This window comes from Aulonocara stuartgranti (assembly GCF_965226115.1).
Source record: "Aulonocara stuartgranti genome assembly, chromosome: 4".
Taxonomy (NCBI): Eukaryota; Metazoa; Chordata; class Actinopteri; order Cichliformes; family Cichlidae; genus Aulonocara; species Aulonocara stuartgranti.
This window is the reverse complement of record NC_138942.1, coordinates 12185001-12203977: the sequence shown is the minus strand read 5'-3', so window position 1 is coordinate 12203977 and position 18977 is coordinate 12185001. Positions and strand designations below refer to the sequence as shown.

The following is an 18977-nucleotide window of genomic DNA, read 5'->3' as shown; positions in this document are numbered from 1 at the left end:
GGAGAACGAGGTATTAACTAACACTGAGTTGATGCACAGATACACTAAGACAATTTGAAATGTCTTTTTTCTTCAAAAATAAAAATGTGTGAGTCTCACTGAGTAATTTGAACTCACTTAATATTATCCAAGCGGCTGGAGTCAGGTTTAAGTGCCGAAGAGTTGCGTATCATCTTGTGCAAAGTGATCATGAGGAAAATGAGGTTGAGCTAAGGAAAGACGATAGGAAGAAATAAATAATGTGCAGTGAGCACTCTAGTCCAAAATTACTGACTTCATATTGTTAATAACATTGCAAAATTGCATGCTGGTGAAATACTTCTGACTGCGGGATATCGAAATATGGAAGCTAATAATACTGCTTGACAGTAAAGCTAATACCATAATAACAAATGAAACAGGTCCAATGAAGCTCCAGATGAAGTAGTTATCCACTCGCAGCCAGCATCTGGAGTGGCACAGAGGAAACAAGTGAGTTATGCACAACTAAACCAACAAACAACTGTACACTCACACTGAGCTCATGCACATGAATGCACACACTATTTCTCTGTCTCAGCGGATTATCTTATGAAGGCTAATCATCAAGCTTTGGCTAAGTGTGTTCAGAGAACACAGTCTGTGGGGAGGTGCAAGAGCCCTTCACATGGCACTGCATATTACATTTCCATCTGGGGGAATAGCATAATCCTACTTCTCAATCTGCAGGTGCAAAAGGCCTGTATTCACACGTACGCTTTCTTGGTCCCATAGCTCCTGTAGTCTATGGCTGCAGAGATGCCCACCACAAGTGCGGGGAAGCAGTAGCCGCACAGATAGTAGTACTTTTTGCGTGAGTACTCGCTCTCAAAGACCTCCACCAGCATGAGATAGAGCTGCACACCCTCCAGACACATCCAGGAGAAGGCAGCCAAGAAGAAGAAATGCAGAAGGCCAGCAAAGATGGGACAGGCAATCTGAGTGTGGCAGCCATGGAGAAAGCAGAGAGAGGGAAAGGGGAAGAAGGAGGAGGAGAGAGAAAATATGAAGTTAGAGGAGGAGATACAGTTAAGATTAAGGTATATAACTGAGTGAAACCACAAGCGGATAGAACGGAGTTACTATCTGGAAGTAGTGCTGGACACTGACAAGGGAAAAATGAAAAGCTGCCCCTGGGTCACAGGCTCCGTGCATATTATTGAGTGGTAATTCATTACTCAGTGCAGTAAATGTTTTATAGAGTAGGATAATGACACAGTGCCTCGATTTCAGCTTCAAAGTCATTCAATAAAAAAAAGTTAAAAAGTCGCCTGTGTTGTGCTTAATGCCATTTTCAAACCGGAATATATAAAAAGTAACTAGATCTTGTGATTCAGTATCATTAAATGGGCACAAACACTAAGCTTTAAAGGGGGACATGTAACAGTAAACGCAAAGGTGGTAAAAAATATTTTATATCAAAGAAAACAAGTAAACCTCTATCCATAGAAAGTATCCGTTTGCTTTGCTACCGACTCACATGGTTTTCGGTCTTGTCGATGCCGATGAGGAAGAGCAACTCTGCGATGAAGAGGTTGATGCAGAGATTCTTGTGGATGGTGTTGCGGTCAGTCTGGAGCCCCCGCAGGAAGCAGAAAGTGGAGATGCAGATGGCAAGACACACCAGGGAGATGACAATCCCCACCCAGGTGATCACAAAAAGGAACAGCTCGTGCATCTGTCCCTGGTGTTCAGGTTTGCACGGTGGCAAGAAACAAAGGTGTGTGGGGGGAGGGAGGGAGATCCAAGGGTTTAGGTTATAAAGCAGTATTGGGAAAAAGAGACAGCGGAGCAGAATTGGACAAATAAAGAGAGAGAAATTTAGAACAAAGAATAGTGGAATAGGAGATAAGCAGCAGAAACAATAGGGGGATGGATAAAACAGGGGGAGGGGAGAGAAAGAGCCAAATTGCCTTATTTAATATTTGCAAATATATGCAAGGAGCTAAAGTGTGAAGACAAGAGACAAGACGTCCTGAAAAAAATACATGACATTCAAATTCATGTGAATGTCAGTTAGAAGTAGAGGGACATGAATTTGTAAGCCTGTGCCTCCCTGAATGTCAGAGTGAAAGGAGGAAAAGAGAAAATTCAAAACAAAGAGCTTGTCAGCCTTGAGAGGGAACATTAATGTGCATGTGTGTGAGGGTGTGTGACTAAGAGTGAGCGAGCGCTAATGCTCACACGAGTGAACGTCTGCATAAATTACCAGGCTTGCAATTTAAGTGTGTGCCTGCCACGCCCTTGTTTACTTACGTCGGGCTCGTGGTGAGCCATGAGCACCGCGAAGTTGGTGAGGTGGCTGCAAGAGCAGGTGGTGTGTGTGTTGTTAGTGTCCAGTAGCCTGCAGCCCTGCGATGACCACTGGCCAGTCATTGAGCGCTCGGAGTAGTTCCAAAAAGAACAATTTGGAGTGTTGTAATTGTGCGACTGCAGAACAAAAAAGAGAGACGGATGAAGGAAAACATCAGTGGAGGTGCATCTTTCAGAATGACAAATGAGAAATTTGAATTTGCCTACCTTTAGATGTTTAAGCGTGAAAATCACTGGCTGAGTGAGAAACACTCTGCTGGACTCTTTGTTGATGGAGGCAGCAATCACGTGAGAGTTGACCACCAGGCGCTTCTTATCGTGGTTTGGTCCTTCCATTTCCATCTTCACAGTGGCGTTCTCAGTGGAAAGAAAGGATCCCAAATTTTTATACAGAATGAATACCACCTTGACTTGTCCTGCACATAAAAAAACAGACAAATTAATACCGGAAAATAAATAGAACAGTGAAAAGTAAAGTGAGTGTGGGGTGAAAGGTGTATGTTAAATGAAATGGGAAACACAAATGAAATTTTAAAAGGGGGGAGAGCAGAAAGCGAGGGAGGGGGAAACCAAATACAGAAAAAGGGCCATAATATGGAAAGGGCTGGAAGAATGGCAGCGACAGAGAGTGGGGAGTGACAGGGTGAGTGAAAGGGAGACAGAGAGAGTGAGTTAGTGAAGGTTAGAATGATGGTAAGGACCGTTTCATTTTGACTGGTGGAAGAGAGCGAGATTTAATGTGGAGGGCAATGGAACATTCATCCCTCAAGCATTCACAGATCTCTTATTATTCCATATGAATATTTCATGTGCGTTTGTTTCAATCATTCTAATCTCGTTCCCACTGCAGAGCCAAGCGGAGACAGAAAACAGAAAAGGGGGATGAGGGGGCCATGGAAGGAGGAGGGGAGCAATGGCGTTGGGGGTTGGGGCGGTAGGGGTGCTGGGTTAGAAACAAGAGAGATGGGAGCAGGGGATAAGATGGTGGAGAGAGACGGAGCGAGGGAATGGGATGGGGAAGAGAGGAGAGAGGGAGTGCTGAGATTGCTCTGTCAGACTGGGGCCGATTGTAATCTACACGCCTCCCCAGCTATTCTATTAAGACTGCTGTTAAGAAACCATCAAGAAAAGAAATTGTCTCAGCGCTTTTGTTAATCTGATTAGCCTATTATTATGAACCAATAACTTAGTCAACTGCATGCAGATTGTTTTAAGCCTGCATGAAAATGCAAATGGAAACATTAAGAGAGAGGCTGCACAGGACAGTGCAATTTTTCAGACAGGGATGGGGTAAGGGTTGCTGACCGTTGCGGCTGTACTGTTTGATAGTAGAGGCTGAAAGCTGGATGGTGCTGTCACTGGCGTAATTTTGCGGGAAGGACAAGTCCTGCATGTCCATCTCTGTGTTTACAACGTGCACCTGGAGATCTGATGGTAGAAACACAGAAATTGGTGCATATTTTTTAATTAAAAAAACAACAACCACAAAACAAATTTAGAGCCACAATCTGGAGTTAAAACTGCACATTGCATTTGAACAGCAGTCAGTACTGGCCTCAATTCATGTGTACAACAATCCTCTGCCAAGGTAGAAGCTGAGGTAGAGGTATATTTTCAGTGCTGTTTGTTTGCTGGCCTGTATATCTGACTGATTTGTTTTAAATTTACTTCACCATTAAGCATAAACTACCAGAGCGAATTTCATTAAATTTGCAGCGGCTGGGCATGCTCAAAAGACAAACCCATAAAATGTTGGTACAGATCCAGACAGCCACTGTAAAAGGCAGTGATAGGCACTGTCCTTGGCAAATGACTCTTGAGTGTCCTTCTAGTTAACAAGATTTATATTACATATTTTTGATAAAATAAAATATAAGCAAAAAAGAGAAAAAATGCTACTTTTTGATTTATTTTTTTCTACCTTAAAAATTCGTGATTATGCTTTCATAACAGAAGTAACAATAAAAACAACATCTTGATCTTGACCTCACTGCTGTTTTCTTACCAATGCTGGGCGCTCGGTCTGTAAAGTTTTTCCCGTACATGTTGTTGGCCAGCAGGAAGGCTCCTTTTTCCAGGACGTCCAATAGCATGGTGGCAGTGTGAGACTGCTCTGTGCTGTTCATGTCCTGCCATGACTCCAAAGCCTCAGGACGGAGCAAATTGTCCACTGTTTGCACCACCGCCTGGCCCGTGCAGAAGGCATAGCATTAATGCTAGCATCAATAGCATCAGTAATATGATCGATATTAGCAAGAACACTTTACAATATGGCACATACATAGTAAAAGTGACAAATGAGGAACTAATTTAACTTTTCAGGAAGTTTCTCGCTTTGATTCTTTTGTCTACTTAACACAAGTAGGAACACAAATGTAATGTTAGGCAATAGCAAGGTAATCATGAAGTTCAGATGCATCCCTAGCAGCTACTTAGCATTTTACTCAATAGCACACCAGGTAACACAAAATAACAATTTCATTATTGTGCAGTAACTGCTATTGCTTATTGAATTTGTGTCATTTAGAACCCAATCCGGAGTAAATCCAATTCTATCTAGTAACTAATTATTAGACACTGGTTCATTAACACTGTTTCCAGCATTGTGTTCTTTCAGAAAGAAGTCTTAGGTACTTATTAGCCATTAAACATGTTAGTTCCTGATTTGTTTGTCACTTTTTTGGTAAGTATTCATTTTGTGAGCTATATTGTAAAGTGTTACCGTATAACATTAGCACCTCAAAGTGCAAAGTCTATTGCACTATAACTTCCGAGAAACTCACCACTTCCTTGCACTACATTTATTACTCTGCTATGTAAGACATATTACCATTCTATTTCACACTTACAATTCATTTAATGGCAATTTTGATGGTTGTATCAGCTATCCAATTTATTGGAGTAGCCTGCTTGATGAATCATGTAATTCTCTTGCTCAGGCCTCTCAAAATGAAGGATTGACTGCTGCGTGGAATAAAGACCATTGCTGTTAAGAAAATGAATTCAGCATCAGAATGCACTCTATCAGCTACAGAAGAAGAAGACAGAGGGTGTTTTTCGTTTATCCTCGGATCAGTGAGCTACCTTTGCAGTAAGTGACAAAAAATAATGGTCGAGTAACATACTACACAGCAGCCTTTACATTCATCTTGCACCAACTGAGATTAGAAGATGTGGGGTCATATTACTATATGCTGCAGACAGGTCAAAGCACATAAAAGACTGCGCTGCAGAGTGCCGCATTTCATCATTACAGAGAAGCATACACAAGGCCTTTTCCTGATATTAGATTACGGCTCCCTCAGAACAACAGATATTGCACAAATATTGAAAAAGCACAGAAGGGTGTAGTAACACCAACTGCTGCCTTTCATGCTATAGTCAAATTACATTTTCTCAAAGCGACAGATATTGTCCCTTATTGTGAAACACAGTGAAGCCAAGGGCACTACTATGCATTTAAGACCACTCAAAGTGCAAAAAAGCCACAATTAAATCACAGACAGATGACTTCTTCATTAGTTGAAATGTAATTTTACATATATGCACACCATGAGCAATAGAAAAACTATAAGAGCAGCTTGCCCTGCTCTGGAAAATACTTTAATATTTAGTACGTGGTGTCTGGCAGAAGTTATTCTACATCTTACTCACACTGCCTTCCAGAACAAACCAGAATTTCTAAAAGTGATGATTCCAAAAGCAGCATCCCCCCCCTCCCCCCACTCCCCCCCACCCCCAACAACAGCATCCAATACACACTCAACACAAGGCTCCAGCCTGTCTCTCTCAACCACCCAGGTTAGGAGGGAACTGAGGAGGATTAATGGCAAGAAGTCAGCGGGTCCAGATGGCATCAGCTCGAGGGTCGTCAGGTCCTGCGCGGACCAACTGTGTGGGGTGATGGAGCATCTCTTCAACCTGAGCCTGAGGTTGGGAAGAGTTCCACAGCTCTGGAAAACCTCCTGTGTTGTACCAGTGCCAAAGACTTCACGCCCCAAGGACCTCAACAGCTACAGGCCGGTGGCTCTGACATCCCACCTGATGAAGACCCTGGAGCGGTTGGTCCTGGCTCAGCTTCGGCGCCTAATAAGCTCATCACTGGACCCACTTCAGTTTGCCTACCAGCCTGGCATTGGAGCGGATGATGCCGTCATTCACCTCCTACATCGTTCCCTCGCTCACCTGGAGACCGCTGGAAGCACTGTGAGAATCATGTTCTTTGATTTCTCCAGTGCCTTCAACACCATTCTTCCCTCGGTTCTAAAGGACAAGCTGGTGAACTCTGGAGTGGACCATCACCTCACTACCTGGATCCTGGACTACCTCACCGACCGACCACAGTATGTGAGGACTCAGGGCTGTGTGTCGGACAGGGTCGTCTGCAGTACGGGGGCCCCACAGGGAACGGTTCTGGCTCCGTTCCTCTTCACCATCTACACTGCAGACTTCTCCCACAATTCCACCCAGTGCTTCCTGCAGAAGTTCTCTGATGACTCTGCAATAGTCGGCCTCATCACTGATGGGGACGACAAGGAGTACAGAGGACTGACTCAAGACTTTGTGGACTGGTGCCAGCTGAACTACCTCCAGATCAACGCCAGTAAAACCAAGGAACTGGTGGTAGACTTCCGCAGGCACAAGCATTCTCCACTGCAACCACTGAACATCCAAGGTATGGACATTGAGGCTGTGGACAGCTACAGGTACCTTGGTGTTCATCTGAACAATAGACTGGACTGGACTCATAACTCAGACGCCCTCTACAGGAAAGGGCAGAGCAGGCTGTACCTGCTGCGGAGACTCAGGTCGTTTGGGGTGGAGGGCCCACTCCTGAAGAAATTCTATGACTCTGTGGTGGCTTCTGCTATCTTTTATGGTGTGGTCTGCTGGGGCGGCAGCATCTCTGCTGGGGACAGGAAGAGACTGAACAGGGTGATCCGAAGGGCCAGCTCTGTTCTAGGATGCCCTCTGGACCCAGTGGAGGTGGTGAGTGACAGGAGAACGGCGGCTAAGCTGTCATCCCTGATGGACAACATCTCCCACCCCATGCAGCAGACTGTGACAGCACTGAGCAGCTCCTTCAGTGGGAGACTGCGGCACCCACGGTGTGGGACGGAGAGATTTCGCAGGTCTTTCCTCCCCACTGCTGTCAGACTCCATAATAAAGACTTTAACTGATCAAGCACACACATCCATACATGTGCAATAATACTAAGTGCAATAATCCTTTCTGTCATCGTTGTATTTTTACTCAGTTGTATATAGTATTTGTATTTGTATTCTATTTTTATCTTATTGTATATTTATTTTATTTTATTCTACTGTATATAGTATTTTATTTTATTCTATTCTGTACAGTTGTGTACTGTATTTATTCTTATTGTATTCTAATTTTTGCCTCATAACTTTTGCACTGTCCACTTCCTGCTGTGACAAAACAAATTTCCCACGTGTGGGACTAATAAAGGTTATCTTATCTTATCTTATCTTATCAATCACAATACAGAGCTGAAGAAACTTCATCCACAAGCCTAGTCTGCTCAAGGATTTATCTTCCCTCAGCTATTCTAAGTCACAGAGCAGTCCGACTCCACAGGCATGTAAAGCAGCTAGATAAAAGAGGAAAGCTACCTGGATGTATGCCTTACAGGTCCGCTCTCTCTTCTGAAGCTAGAAGGGAGAAAAACAAAGCCTGAAATTAAGAAAAAAAAACTAAACAAAATCAGAAACCACTTTTTTGCTTATGAGCTGCTAAGTAAATCTGCATGACGCGAAGCATTCTTTTCTTATTCTTGAGTTAAATATATCTTATCATCAAGTGTGTGTCTTTATTCACGCACATACTGTTGACACTCTCTTCTACCTTGTTGTAGTTTCTTCCAGCTGGTTCCTTGTTTCCAGGCCTCAGGGTCTGAAGCTGGGCATCCAGTATATCCAGCAGCTGCTCAATCAGTCGGACAGAAGAGCTAACATCTCCAGCCTGGATCCGACCCCGAGTGTGGTTCACCAGCTCGCTAGCTATGTTGGCAGCATTTTCCCCACTCTTTATCTGCACATTAACACACAAACCCCAAACTGTTCAAATGTTCTCACGCGTACCACAACCACAACAATACACATGCTCTGTACACAAAACCCTCAGCTTGATGTTTTTTCAGTAATCAGATTTCCGTCTTCATTACCAGCTCTTCCTGCATCATTGTAAACAAAGATGGACCTTGTACAACACATCATGAAGTTTTTATTCTCCCTAACCCTGTTTCACTTGCAAATTACACCCTTAGCAACCGCCTTGCAATTGCGATTGATTTTCGCCAAAAGGAGAAGGTATAATGGATTCTTCAATGATGTTACTTTTCAGAGCGCTGCTACTTACCCTTCCAGGCACATGCACACACTTAAAAAACCTTTAGGAAAGCTGCTCAGCGGCATGCATGGCTAAACAATCAAGAATTTCTCCAGCAGAAATGTAGCTGTGTTAACGAGAGTACTCCGAATTCCACTTTGAATAGACTGTGAAATCTGATTACTGTCAAAATTGGGGAATGATCAGATTTCCGCAAAGTATTTAGTAACACAGTTTGGAAATTTAAATAGCAGTCAGCTAAGTTAATCACTGGGCATCATCTAGAGACCATGACGTTTAGCTACTGCACAGGTATAATGGATTATATGAGACTACGATCGAAGCAAGACAAAATGAAATTGAATTGGCTGACTTCTATGCAAGCTGTGAGACGCTACGGCTGATTTTTTTTTAAATAAGTTACCCTAGCTGTAATTAAGGTATGTTACCTAAAAAAAAAAGTGAGTTAATTAAGTATTAAGAGCAGATGCCTTGTAATAAAGAGCCACTTGAAATGAGTCTGTATTTTAATCAGGACAGCCCTAGAGATATGTTAATGTGTGTGTGGAGGTGGACAGGGAAGATAGTCGGGGCAGTGGGGCACAGGAAAGGGACAGACCCATGGCCAGGGAGTTTGACTCCAGGTCTCACCTTCTGGGCTACCTGGTTGACCCAGGGGGAGGTGCAGTTACTAAGGTCAGGACCCCGTGGGTTCCACATGACCTGATCCGCCAAGCACTGGAATGAAGCAATGCCTAGAGAAAAGCAGAAGAATGGGAGGGGGGGCAAATATATTAAGCATTAGGCGTCTCAAAAGTGGGAGATTTTTTTTTCTTTAAACAAGAAAAATGGAAGGAAATGAATTTTAAAATTACTCAAAGTGTTTGAAGATGAGAGAGAATCAGGAAGGAGGAGGTAGAGCAGAATTTCAGAGAAAATGGGTCAAAAGTGAAAAAGGTTAAATAATGAAGTACAGGTAATGAGAAAGTGAGGGAGAAAATGACTGGGTAAGAAAAGGTTTCGATGATGTAAAAAGAATGACTTTAAAGGAATACATCCTCACGTAGCACATAATGCTTACTCCGTTCACACAGTCGTACAGCAAAGACATCAGGTAAGATCTCTCACTGTCAAACACCTGAAGGAAAGCACCTTCCACCAAACCTCATTTCCAGCTAAGTTTTTCTGTTCAGTTACGGGGGTTCAGAGAAAGGACAGCATGGGGGGATTAAACCAGAGGAGGGTCTGTCTGCTGCTAACACAAATAACCAACGTTAAGTTGCGAAGAGAAGGCAGAGAAGGGAAGAGAGAAGATGGGACAGGGGACAATGCAGCAAATAGGGCTGTTCCATATAACGATATATATCGGATGATGATATAAAAACATCTATTGTTTCATTTTACGCTATCGTTTGTTTCGTGGTGTCGCAAAATAAACTGTTTACGGCAATATTTTTTCATCGTTTTGATGGTCACTGTAGTGGCTCTACTAATTTCTTAAAGTTCTCTCTTTCTCTTACATTTAATATAACCACACTACAGACAGACAAGCGTTTGTTTTTATGCGTTGTCGTTAGCAACAATGACGGTAAAACCACCGCGTGTCCGCTTGTTCCACATAAACCTTTCACAATAAAGCTCAAGATCCTGTTGAGACTTATCAAAATAAACTGAATCACGTGAAAGAGCAGATTATTTACGGATGAGAAGCAAAAAAGAGCCGTCAGGTGCTAAAAAATAAACCTTAGACTCAAACGTTAGAACAGGCTTTTCCCCGTAGCACACTGTGTAATAAATACTCACAAAGAAAACTTATGTATAAAAATGGAAACACTTCACGCAAGTCGAGCTGCCCGAGATTCACAGAATTTACAGAAAATGTTACATTTTTGTGATTTATATCGTTATCGAACGATAGATGTCTTAATATCGGGATATGAGCTTTTGGTCATATCGCACAGCCCTAGCAGCAAACGTTTCATAGTTGTCGAAAGGATCAGAGCAGATGTGGCATTGCATTTCATATTCCCTTCTTCCTCTCTCTCCCACTGATTTTTCTCTCCTCGCTGTTACTGTTCTCTATACTCTCCTCCATCGACCACAGATTAGGTTTGAGAGCGCTGCCAAGACGAGGCAATTAAGCCTGCTGGTGATTTAACGCAGAGAGAACATAAAGAAACAGCAAAAGACACTGGAAGAAAGATGGAGGAGATTTCTTTTTTTCTGCAACTACAGAGTTTTTTGTTTTGTTTTAGGTTTTTTGACGGCTGGATGTTTAAGAGTAAAGTAGCAAGCATGAAGGGAGGTGAAGCCTGTGTTGCCTTGTCTTTCATTTTATTATTCGCCACTTTCAATCAGCTCTGTTTCTCTGAGAGATGAGCCTTTCATTTGTGGAGGACGAGCTTTCATCTGCAAGTCCTCGGGGACCGTGCCTACTGGTGGGACCAACGCAAGGATGGAAGACAACAACAGCGGAAAAAAACAAGTGTGAGTGCCCAAACGTGCTTATCACTTGGGCACATGCGCTGATATATATGGCAAACACCCACATGGTACTTTATGTACGAGTATGCTTGAAGCTCATATGATGAGTAAAAAAAAAAGAACAAATGTTTGAAAATAAATGCACGCGGGTTTTTCTCACCTAAAGATCCTTTAGGACATGGACGGTCCACTGTTTCTCCTCGCTGTGTTGTTGGCCACTGGACACCGCGGACGAGCTTCGTCTCGCAAAATTGTGGCTCTGAGCCTTGAGGAGGGTGAGGTGGCCGGCGGGTGACAGGCACAGTAGCAGTGATTGGTCGAAGATCGGGATTCTTGTTGATGGAACCGATTGGGCGCGAGGTGGGGGCCAGCGGGCGGGCAGTAGAGGGGCTCGCACTGGAGGTGAACGGCCTTGCTGGAAGAGTGGTGGTCACTTGAGTGGTGGTCAGAGGGCCTGAGGTAACCCAAGAGTAAATCACAGAGAGACATGGAAAAAGAGAGAGACTTAAAAGGGCTTGTAAGGGAATTATTAGAGAACAGCAAAACCTGACAGCAAAAGCCAAAAGCTAAGATCAAGATAATGAAGGACACTTGCATCTGAATGTAAGATGTCTCTCAGAAGCTGAGTTCAAAAGTTAGTCTGACAATAATTGGGGTGACAAATACTTTTTTGAGTCTCTCAAAGCCAGTTCTCCGCAGAGAGGAGGAGAAGCAGAGGGAGGAGATGGCGAGAAAGCAGCATCACAAGTCAGGGAGAAGTAAATAATTTATCAAATGTATCAGAGAAGTCACCATCACTAACAACCAAACCTAATGCGAAGATAAAAGCAAGCCATCACAACTACAAAATCCTAACTGATCAAACGCAGAGTCAGCACGCAACTCAGACTGCTGCCGCCCGTCTGTCTCTGCCTCATCTCTCTCTGGGCCTAATCCGAGCTTCATACAGGCCTTTATGCAGCTCAGATGTACAGTACATCCAAACCGCCTTCTCATACTGATGGACTGCCAAAATGCAGTGTGGCGTTCCCATTTCATCCTCTGCCTTATTTCTGAATAGCTTTTTCATTACCCATGACACAGTGATGCTTACATGAAGCGCTACAGAAGTCATACCTGAGCAGCTCTTCTTTACTTTAACTATAGCTGGGGAGAGAACTATAATCGTTTGATTCCAGTTTTTGGAATTTGTACTTTAAATGCTTTTCTTCATCTTCCTGCTTTTTCTGGAAGAAAAATGTTTTCTGTTGAAAACATTCATAGTAGTGTTTGTGTCAAGAGCATATGGGTTTATTTGGAGTGACAAGCATAAATACTCAACGTGTCCAACTTAGTCACATGTTTAACATCTTGCCCAACATAATTACCAAATGAATGTTAACTGTCATGCAAGTTTTAGGGGGAAAGAAATAACCTTATCATCAGCTTGTCGGTAGAAAACATGTATGTCAGTATGCACAGATTATGCACAATTGTTGTGACTTTGCATCTTTACATCACCAAAGTGGAAGTTAAACAAAAGATAAAATCAAGATGTAGTTTTCGTTTTATAGTAGTGGAGTTTTATAAAAGTACTGCAATAGCTGCCCAGGAATTATAGCCATTTTCACACCTTTACTGGAGCTGCTTGTTTGTGAGTCTTTCTGCATTTGGTTTTGTATTTAATAACTGAAAAGCATGCTCTGTTGTGTAGAAATCATGTGACTTGGTAATTCAAGAACATCCTATTTTTTTGCCTTGAAAACATCTTTGTCTGCTTTCGCTGCGTACTTTGGGTCATTATCCATTTGCGCTGCACTGTGCCATGTACATCCTGCATCCTCCTAATTCTACCAACAGTCACATCACCAATAAACACTAGTGATCCAGTTCCACAGGCAGCCATACATGCCCACGCTATAACAATGCGTCCACCATATTTGAATGATAATGTGATATGCTTCAGATTATGAGCCGTTTCTCTCTTTCTCCATACTTTTCTCTTAGAACCATTATGGAACCATTATGGTTCAAAGTAATCTTGGTTTCATCTGTCCAAAGAATTATTTTCCATAACTGTTCAGTCTCTCTGGCAAAGTCTAATCTGGCCTTCTTTTTCTCGAGTGTAATCAGTGTTTTGCACCTAGTTGTAAGCCCTCTGTATTTCCATTCGATTGTATTTCCATTCATGAAGGCGTCGTTGATTGCAGGCTGTGATAATGATGCACCTACTTCCCTGAGAGTGTTCTTGACTTGGTTAGATGTTGTGGAGCTGTTTTTCTTAACCATGGACATAATTCTATTATCATCGACTTTAGCTGTCTTCTGCGGTCTTTCATGCCTTTTGGTGTTGCTGAGCTGGCCAGTACATTCATTGTTTTTTTAAGAACTGTTTTCTTAAAAAGATGTTTTGAAGATTGTTGATTTAGCCCCTCTCAAAGTGCTGTCTCTGATAGGTTTATTTTGTTTTTTCAGTCTACTGATGGCCTCCTTCACTTACATCGACAAATGAAGGAGGCCATTCACTGGAACTGTCAATATAATTGACCATTACATTGAGAGCTCCAGTGAAAAGCTAACAAATGTAACTTAAACATTTGGAAACAACTCCAGATCTTTTATCTCTTTAACTTGTCATGGAATAACAAAGGGGTTAGGTGTCATCTGGTCACAGAACTGCTTGTTAGTCAAGTGTCTAATTACATTTGAGCCTCTAAAAACAAAAAAATGTCCGCAATAATTAATCTAATACCTTAGCTGAAACCTTTGAATTAAAGCTAATAGTCTTGACTGTTTGATTTAAAGTCCACTGTGGTAGTGTACAGAGGCAAATTTACAACTTATGGACCTCGCTGTATACTTGTTGTTGCAATCTCATATTTTACCACTCATGACTCAAAATATCTCATAATCAAAAAGCTAAACATCTATAGGAAAAAAATGCACATACCACACACCAGTATTTGCAACTGTACTGTACACATGATTCGTCTGTGTAAGCTATGGCATGGGGTGAGATCTCTTCTTACCAGTGGTAGGATCTGGTGGTCCAAACTCGAGCGGGTAGCGCAGCACATTATAGTTGTTCCAGACATAAAGCTGGTTGTCTCGAGGATTATAGTCCACAGAGGAAATATACTGATAAGGATTGGGAAAAGCAATGGTGACACGTTCCTCTCGAGCATGATTGGTATTATAGGCAAACGCCACCAGGTCACCCGTTGCTTCACTGTCATCGTCCTGGTAGACTGATCGCACTGCATAAAGCACTCCGCAAGCCATGAAGGCGTTGGACGCCATCCTCTTGTCAAAGCTGGTCTCCCAGGTGCCTTCAAAGCGCAACGTGTAAGGGTTCACCTGTGGGCAAAGAGGAAGTATTCAAATGGCTAGTTTTAGCAGGCTTGAATCAGCAACGTTTTAGAGGGATTTTTACTTTTTATGGTTGTTAAAAAGGTTCAGGAAATTGCGCCATTTAAGATTAGTTCAATGGTTCGTTTTAAATATCTTAACATCACTCAGTTAGTGGAAGTTTTAAGATCAAGACAGAAAGATAGATGTTGGAAACACAGTCTATATAAAAGATGGATGTAGCCTCTGGGTTTGAGGAGTCAGTATTCAAGTACCTTAATCCTACATTCCTTCTAATGCCAGCAGGGGGTGACTCATCTTGTTGCAAAATAAAGACCAATTGCATTGAGGTTTATGAGAAAATTACCCCGCTTCTTACTTGATGTAACCTAAATGTAAATACCTGCCTAATGACTTTGTGATCCCCTTCTTTATTTTCAGGTCTGATTTAACACAGCATAATGTTTATTTTGTTGTTATTAAAGTTGAATAGACAGTCTTGGATAAAGCAAGTTAGGCTTGAGGGCTTGGACTGAAAATTCACTACTGAATTAGGCATGCAGCTAGGTGTGTTTCTCAGTGGATCTGCCGAAAGCCAAAACACAGAACTTGAGATTGAAAACAAGTGAAGAAACCGACGTGTAACATCACAGTAATGATGACGTCATCGTCAATCTCCGACAGCTTGGCAATGACAGAAAAATCTGAAGCCTGTCCATCACCAGTCACTTAATTTTGACACATCAGATGACTGATGGTGAATCTGAAGACTAAGCCTGTGATAGCCTTAATTAAGGATGCGCCAGTCTGCTATTTAGATCGACTATCAGTCTGATACTGATCCCAGAAGCTGGTTCGGATATTGGTGACAATGAGCTGATCCAGTGACATACCTAAGATAGAGCAAAAGAAGCTTTTAATAAAGGGTCAGCAGCTTGGAAGTTTTTATTAATAATTTCTATTTGTATGTTTGGAAAAGTCTTCACTTAACTGCCAACTATGGTCAAATTGAGTTCACATGACTGAAAAGATCTGCTTGCTCATTCACCTTCACTCTCACTATGTCTGCTCAGAGGCATTATACAAACTAGAAGGACATTGGCTCATTGTAACACTCACAGGAAGCTTTTATTATGCTTACACTAACATTACACCTGTCATCAACTCAATTTATATTATTTCACTTCAGCTGAATCTTTTCAGCTCTAGTGTGTGAGGAGGAAAATGCAGAAAGGAGCCCAGCTGTGAATGACAGCAATACGTAGTAGCTTAATTACTCTTATGTTCAAATAAAAGGAAATTTATTGTGGGTTTTTTTTTGGCATTTCTGATTTCACTAATAAATACAAACAATTCAGTAAATCAGTTAGATTTTATTATTTTAGGCAAGCTGTTTTAAGTTGACCTTGATGTTTCCGTACACATATAAGAATAATTCCCAGTCTCTTCCTTATAGTGAGGAATACAGATTACTAATATAGCACTGGGATTAGCTTGGTACAAGGCATCAGATTAGAAATGGAAGAAGTTGGATCAGTGCATCCAAAGCCCAGCTTGATTTTGAAAAAAAGCTCCCCATGCCCTCTTAAACTAATATTTTTTTCCCCTTGTATTAGGTACTGTGTTTGAGTTGTTTTTTTTAAAAAACCCTCTTAAATACGACTCAGTACTCAAAATAACAGGTAAAATTATATATATACTCCTCGTCTGGCTTTTTTTTTTCAAAACGTTGTAATAAATAGCAAAACTCCCCACAAAATAAAGCATTTATTTCTGTTGAAAGTTATCGCTTTCTTGTTTGCTACTTTGTCACTCCATTACTCTGCACTGTAATAGCTCATGCAGGGTTTGATATTTCAGATTGATAGTTTAACATATACGCTTTGAAAAACAATTTCCTGGTAAGGTCAAAGATAGTGATAATAAATGAGACACGACTATCTGAGCTACACATTAATTTTATACCCTGTTTATATAGGAACTTTCTGCCTGATTGCGGTTTTGTTGGCTGAGAAACAAAGAAGCAACTGGTATTAAAATACGAATGCTTCATGTTTACGGTCACATTTTGAGGCTGCAGAGTGAGCAGGGCAAAGTAATGTGACTTTGTATTACAGAGGATGAAGAGTATTATATGTTTAAAGTGCAGAAAACAATTCTAAATCATTCCCACAGTTTTTTGATTGTAAGTTATTAAATCCAACACTGCGGGGCAACTACAAAATAAATGAAATATTTACCATGCTGGAGGGGATTATTCTTTCTCACAATTGGATTTGAAATTCAGCCTAACCTTTTGCAGATGATGTTTTTGTGATTCATTTTTGGGGGCCAACAACATCTCTTTAATCTTATTTGTCAGTGCACTTGTGTAATCTCAATTCAAGTGTGACATATGACCTTTTGCCTGACTAGTCAGATGAGATTTTAACATAATCCACTCCCGCATTTATAATCCACACCTCATCCCCTTCTGTGCAAACTGCTCTCCCACCTGGCTGACCACCAGTCGTCCGTTGTTCGATTCAGTGGCGTAAATAACCCACAGGCCATTCTCATCCACAGCCAGGTCAATGTCTGACTTCCCTCCCCAGCGGTAAGGTGAAGTGTCATGATAGTTGGCGTTTGTGACAATCGCCTCTCCACTCTTGATGCGCGTACGTAGGTCATACTTGACTATGTTTCGTGTGCGTTCTTTGTTGTAAAACACCGCCCCATCGTACACAACAAACCCCGTGCCGTCAACTCTGTTGGGTAACCTGTTGAGACAGAATCCAGATGAAGAAATCACTTCTCCAATTCTCCATTCTGCATGGCGATGCCCCCAAGATGGCTAATGGCAGGCACACAGACACCACAATAAGAGCATTCTGCTATCGCCATCCATATCCACATCAAAAGCCAATAAATCGATACCGCAGCAGATGCCATTTGATCATCCAAGACAGTGGGAGGCGCACTCACTTGTAGGTGGTGGTGGCTCGGCTCTGTTTGAAGTCTTCCCAGGAGGCATACTCATACAGCATGTCGGTGCGATAGGGGGTCCAGGGCATGACGTACAGACGGTCCCCTGACTGTAGCGGGTCCTTACACCATGCCCCCGCCTGATGCTCTGCCTCCTGCTGAGAGCTGGGCACCTGCACCCGCAGCAGTGTCCCCGGACACACAAATACTGGAGCAGTAGAGAAGCATTGGTGCAGAGAGGAGGAGAAGAGGGAATAAAAGGAAGAGACAGAAAATGAAAACAGAGCATTGAAAGAAATAAAAGATATCAAGGCAGTGGGAGGGGTGGGAGAGAGGAAATGGGAAAAGGCCAAAGACCATTGAAAATAGAACAGGAGAAAAAGACATGGAGGGGTCGAGAGAAAGATATGAGGAGATAAAAATAAGTTGAGAATTAAAAAGGAGACAAAGAGTAGGGGGAGAATGGAGAGATGGGAAAAGGGGAGTAAGGTGAGGTACATTATCAGATTTAAAATGAAGGAAAACATAAAAGCTCGTTTGTAGAACTTCAGCATTGTGGTTGGAAACCATTTGGATATGATAAATGGGAGATTTCTGGCTGCCGCCGCAGTTTAAATGTAGTCTCTAATCTAATTTATCTTGGCCTACTTTTTATTTGATTGTGCATTTTCTATTCCAAAGGCCTCTGTTTCTTTGCTCTGCCACTGGGTGGTAAAACAGTAATTGTGGAGTTTGTTTTCTTAGGACTCAAATTTGGCTCTCAGTCAAGAGTAATACCTCAAAGAACAAAAAAAGTATCCTGGGGTAAAGATGTGAGGTTGGCTAGGCCTCCCCTTCCTCTGCAACTGCAACTCAACATCACCCACTCACAAATATTCCACACAAACAAATACATACACAAAGTCTATTCCACACGGGCAAGTACACGCAAACAAAAACAAGTGGAACCCCTGCACACCATCCATACACAAACAAGTGCACACAAACACACACACTGAGGAAGTCTACTTCAGGCAGGTGGAGGTCACCCACAGGGGACTGCTATAAATTAGCTGGTTGATGCTGTGTTATCCTGCTGGATGGCGAGAGCACCCTGGGACCAATGGGAGTGTCTGGTTATCTATGAGGAAAGCTGCTGGCATCCTCGGCACAGTGACATCACAGCAATAGAAAACAAAAAAGCATGAGGGCAAGAGAGTGAGAATGTTGGTGGAACTACAGAATAAAACATCTGACGAGCCTGCCACATTTCCCCACTGGTTTATTTATGAAGTCTCTTTGGCTTGGGGTTACAACAGAACTGGACACTGGTTGGTCACCTAAAGACTTAACACATCTTAGGCCTAACTGGACTCGGAACAGATGACATAAAGAGCCCATGGATACCAGACAGACACTGGAATTCACACAACATGCACGCACACACCCACAAGCCATACAGGCACTGTCACACAGTGACTGTTAGAGTGATGGATCAGACGAGGCTCAAACTGTCTTGAATATTGCATGGAGTCTGGTGCAG

The 18977-nt window shown here is 42.3% G+C and overlaps 1 protein-coding gene across 5 annotated transcripts in view; it reads right to left on the bottom strand.

The window, feature by feature from the left end:
• The window catches only part of adgrl1a (adhesion G protein-coupled receptor L1a), a 157321-nt gene that overhangs the window by 11635 nt on the left and 126709 nt on the right, over positions 1–18977 (bottom strand). For all 5 annotated transcript variants that reach the window (XM_082529570.1, XM_082529569.1, XM_082529572.1 and 2 more), the window contains 15 exons: positions 17456–17663; positions 16986–17250; positions 14173–14500; positions 11325–11618; positions 9332–9435; positions 8198–8383; positions 7966–8004; positions 4337–4517; positions 3637–3759; positions 2539–2747; positions 2275–2448; positions 1499–1702; positions 736–956; positions 382–448; positions 118–209 (listed from right to left, as the gene is read on the bottom strand). In XM_082529570.1, coding sequence (XP_082385696.1) covers positions 118–209; positions 382–448; positions 736–956; positions 1499–1702; positions 2275–2448; positions 2539–2747; positions 3637–3759; positions 4337–4517; positions 7966–8004; positions 8198–8383; positions 9332–9435; positions 11325–11618; positions 14173–14500; positions 16986–17250; positions 17456–17663 — 2695 coding nt within the window. The remainder of the gene's footprint in view (positions 1–117; positions 210–381; positions 449–735; positions 957–1498; positions 1703–2274; positions 2449–2538; positions 2748–3636; positions 3760–4336; positions 4518–7965; positions 8005–8197; positions 8384–9331; positions 9436–11324; positions 11619–14172; positions 14501–16985; positions 17251–17455; positions 17664–18977) is intronic.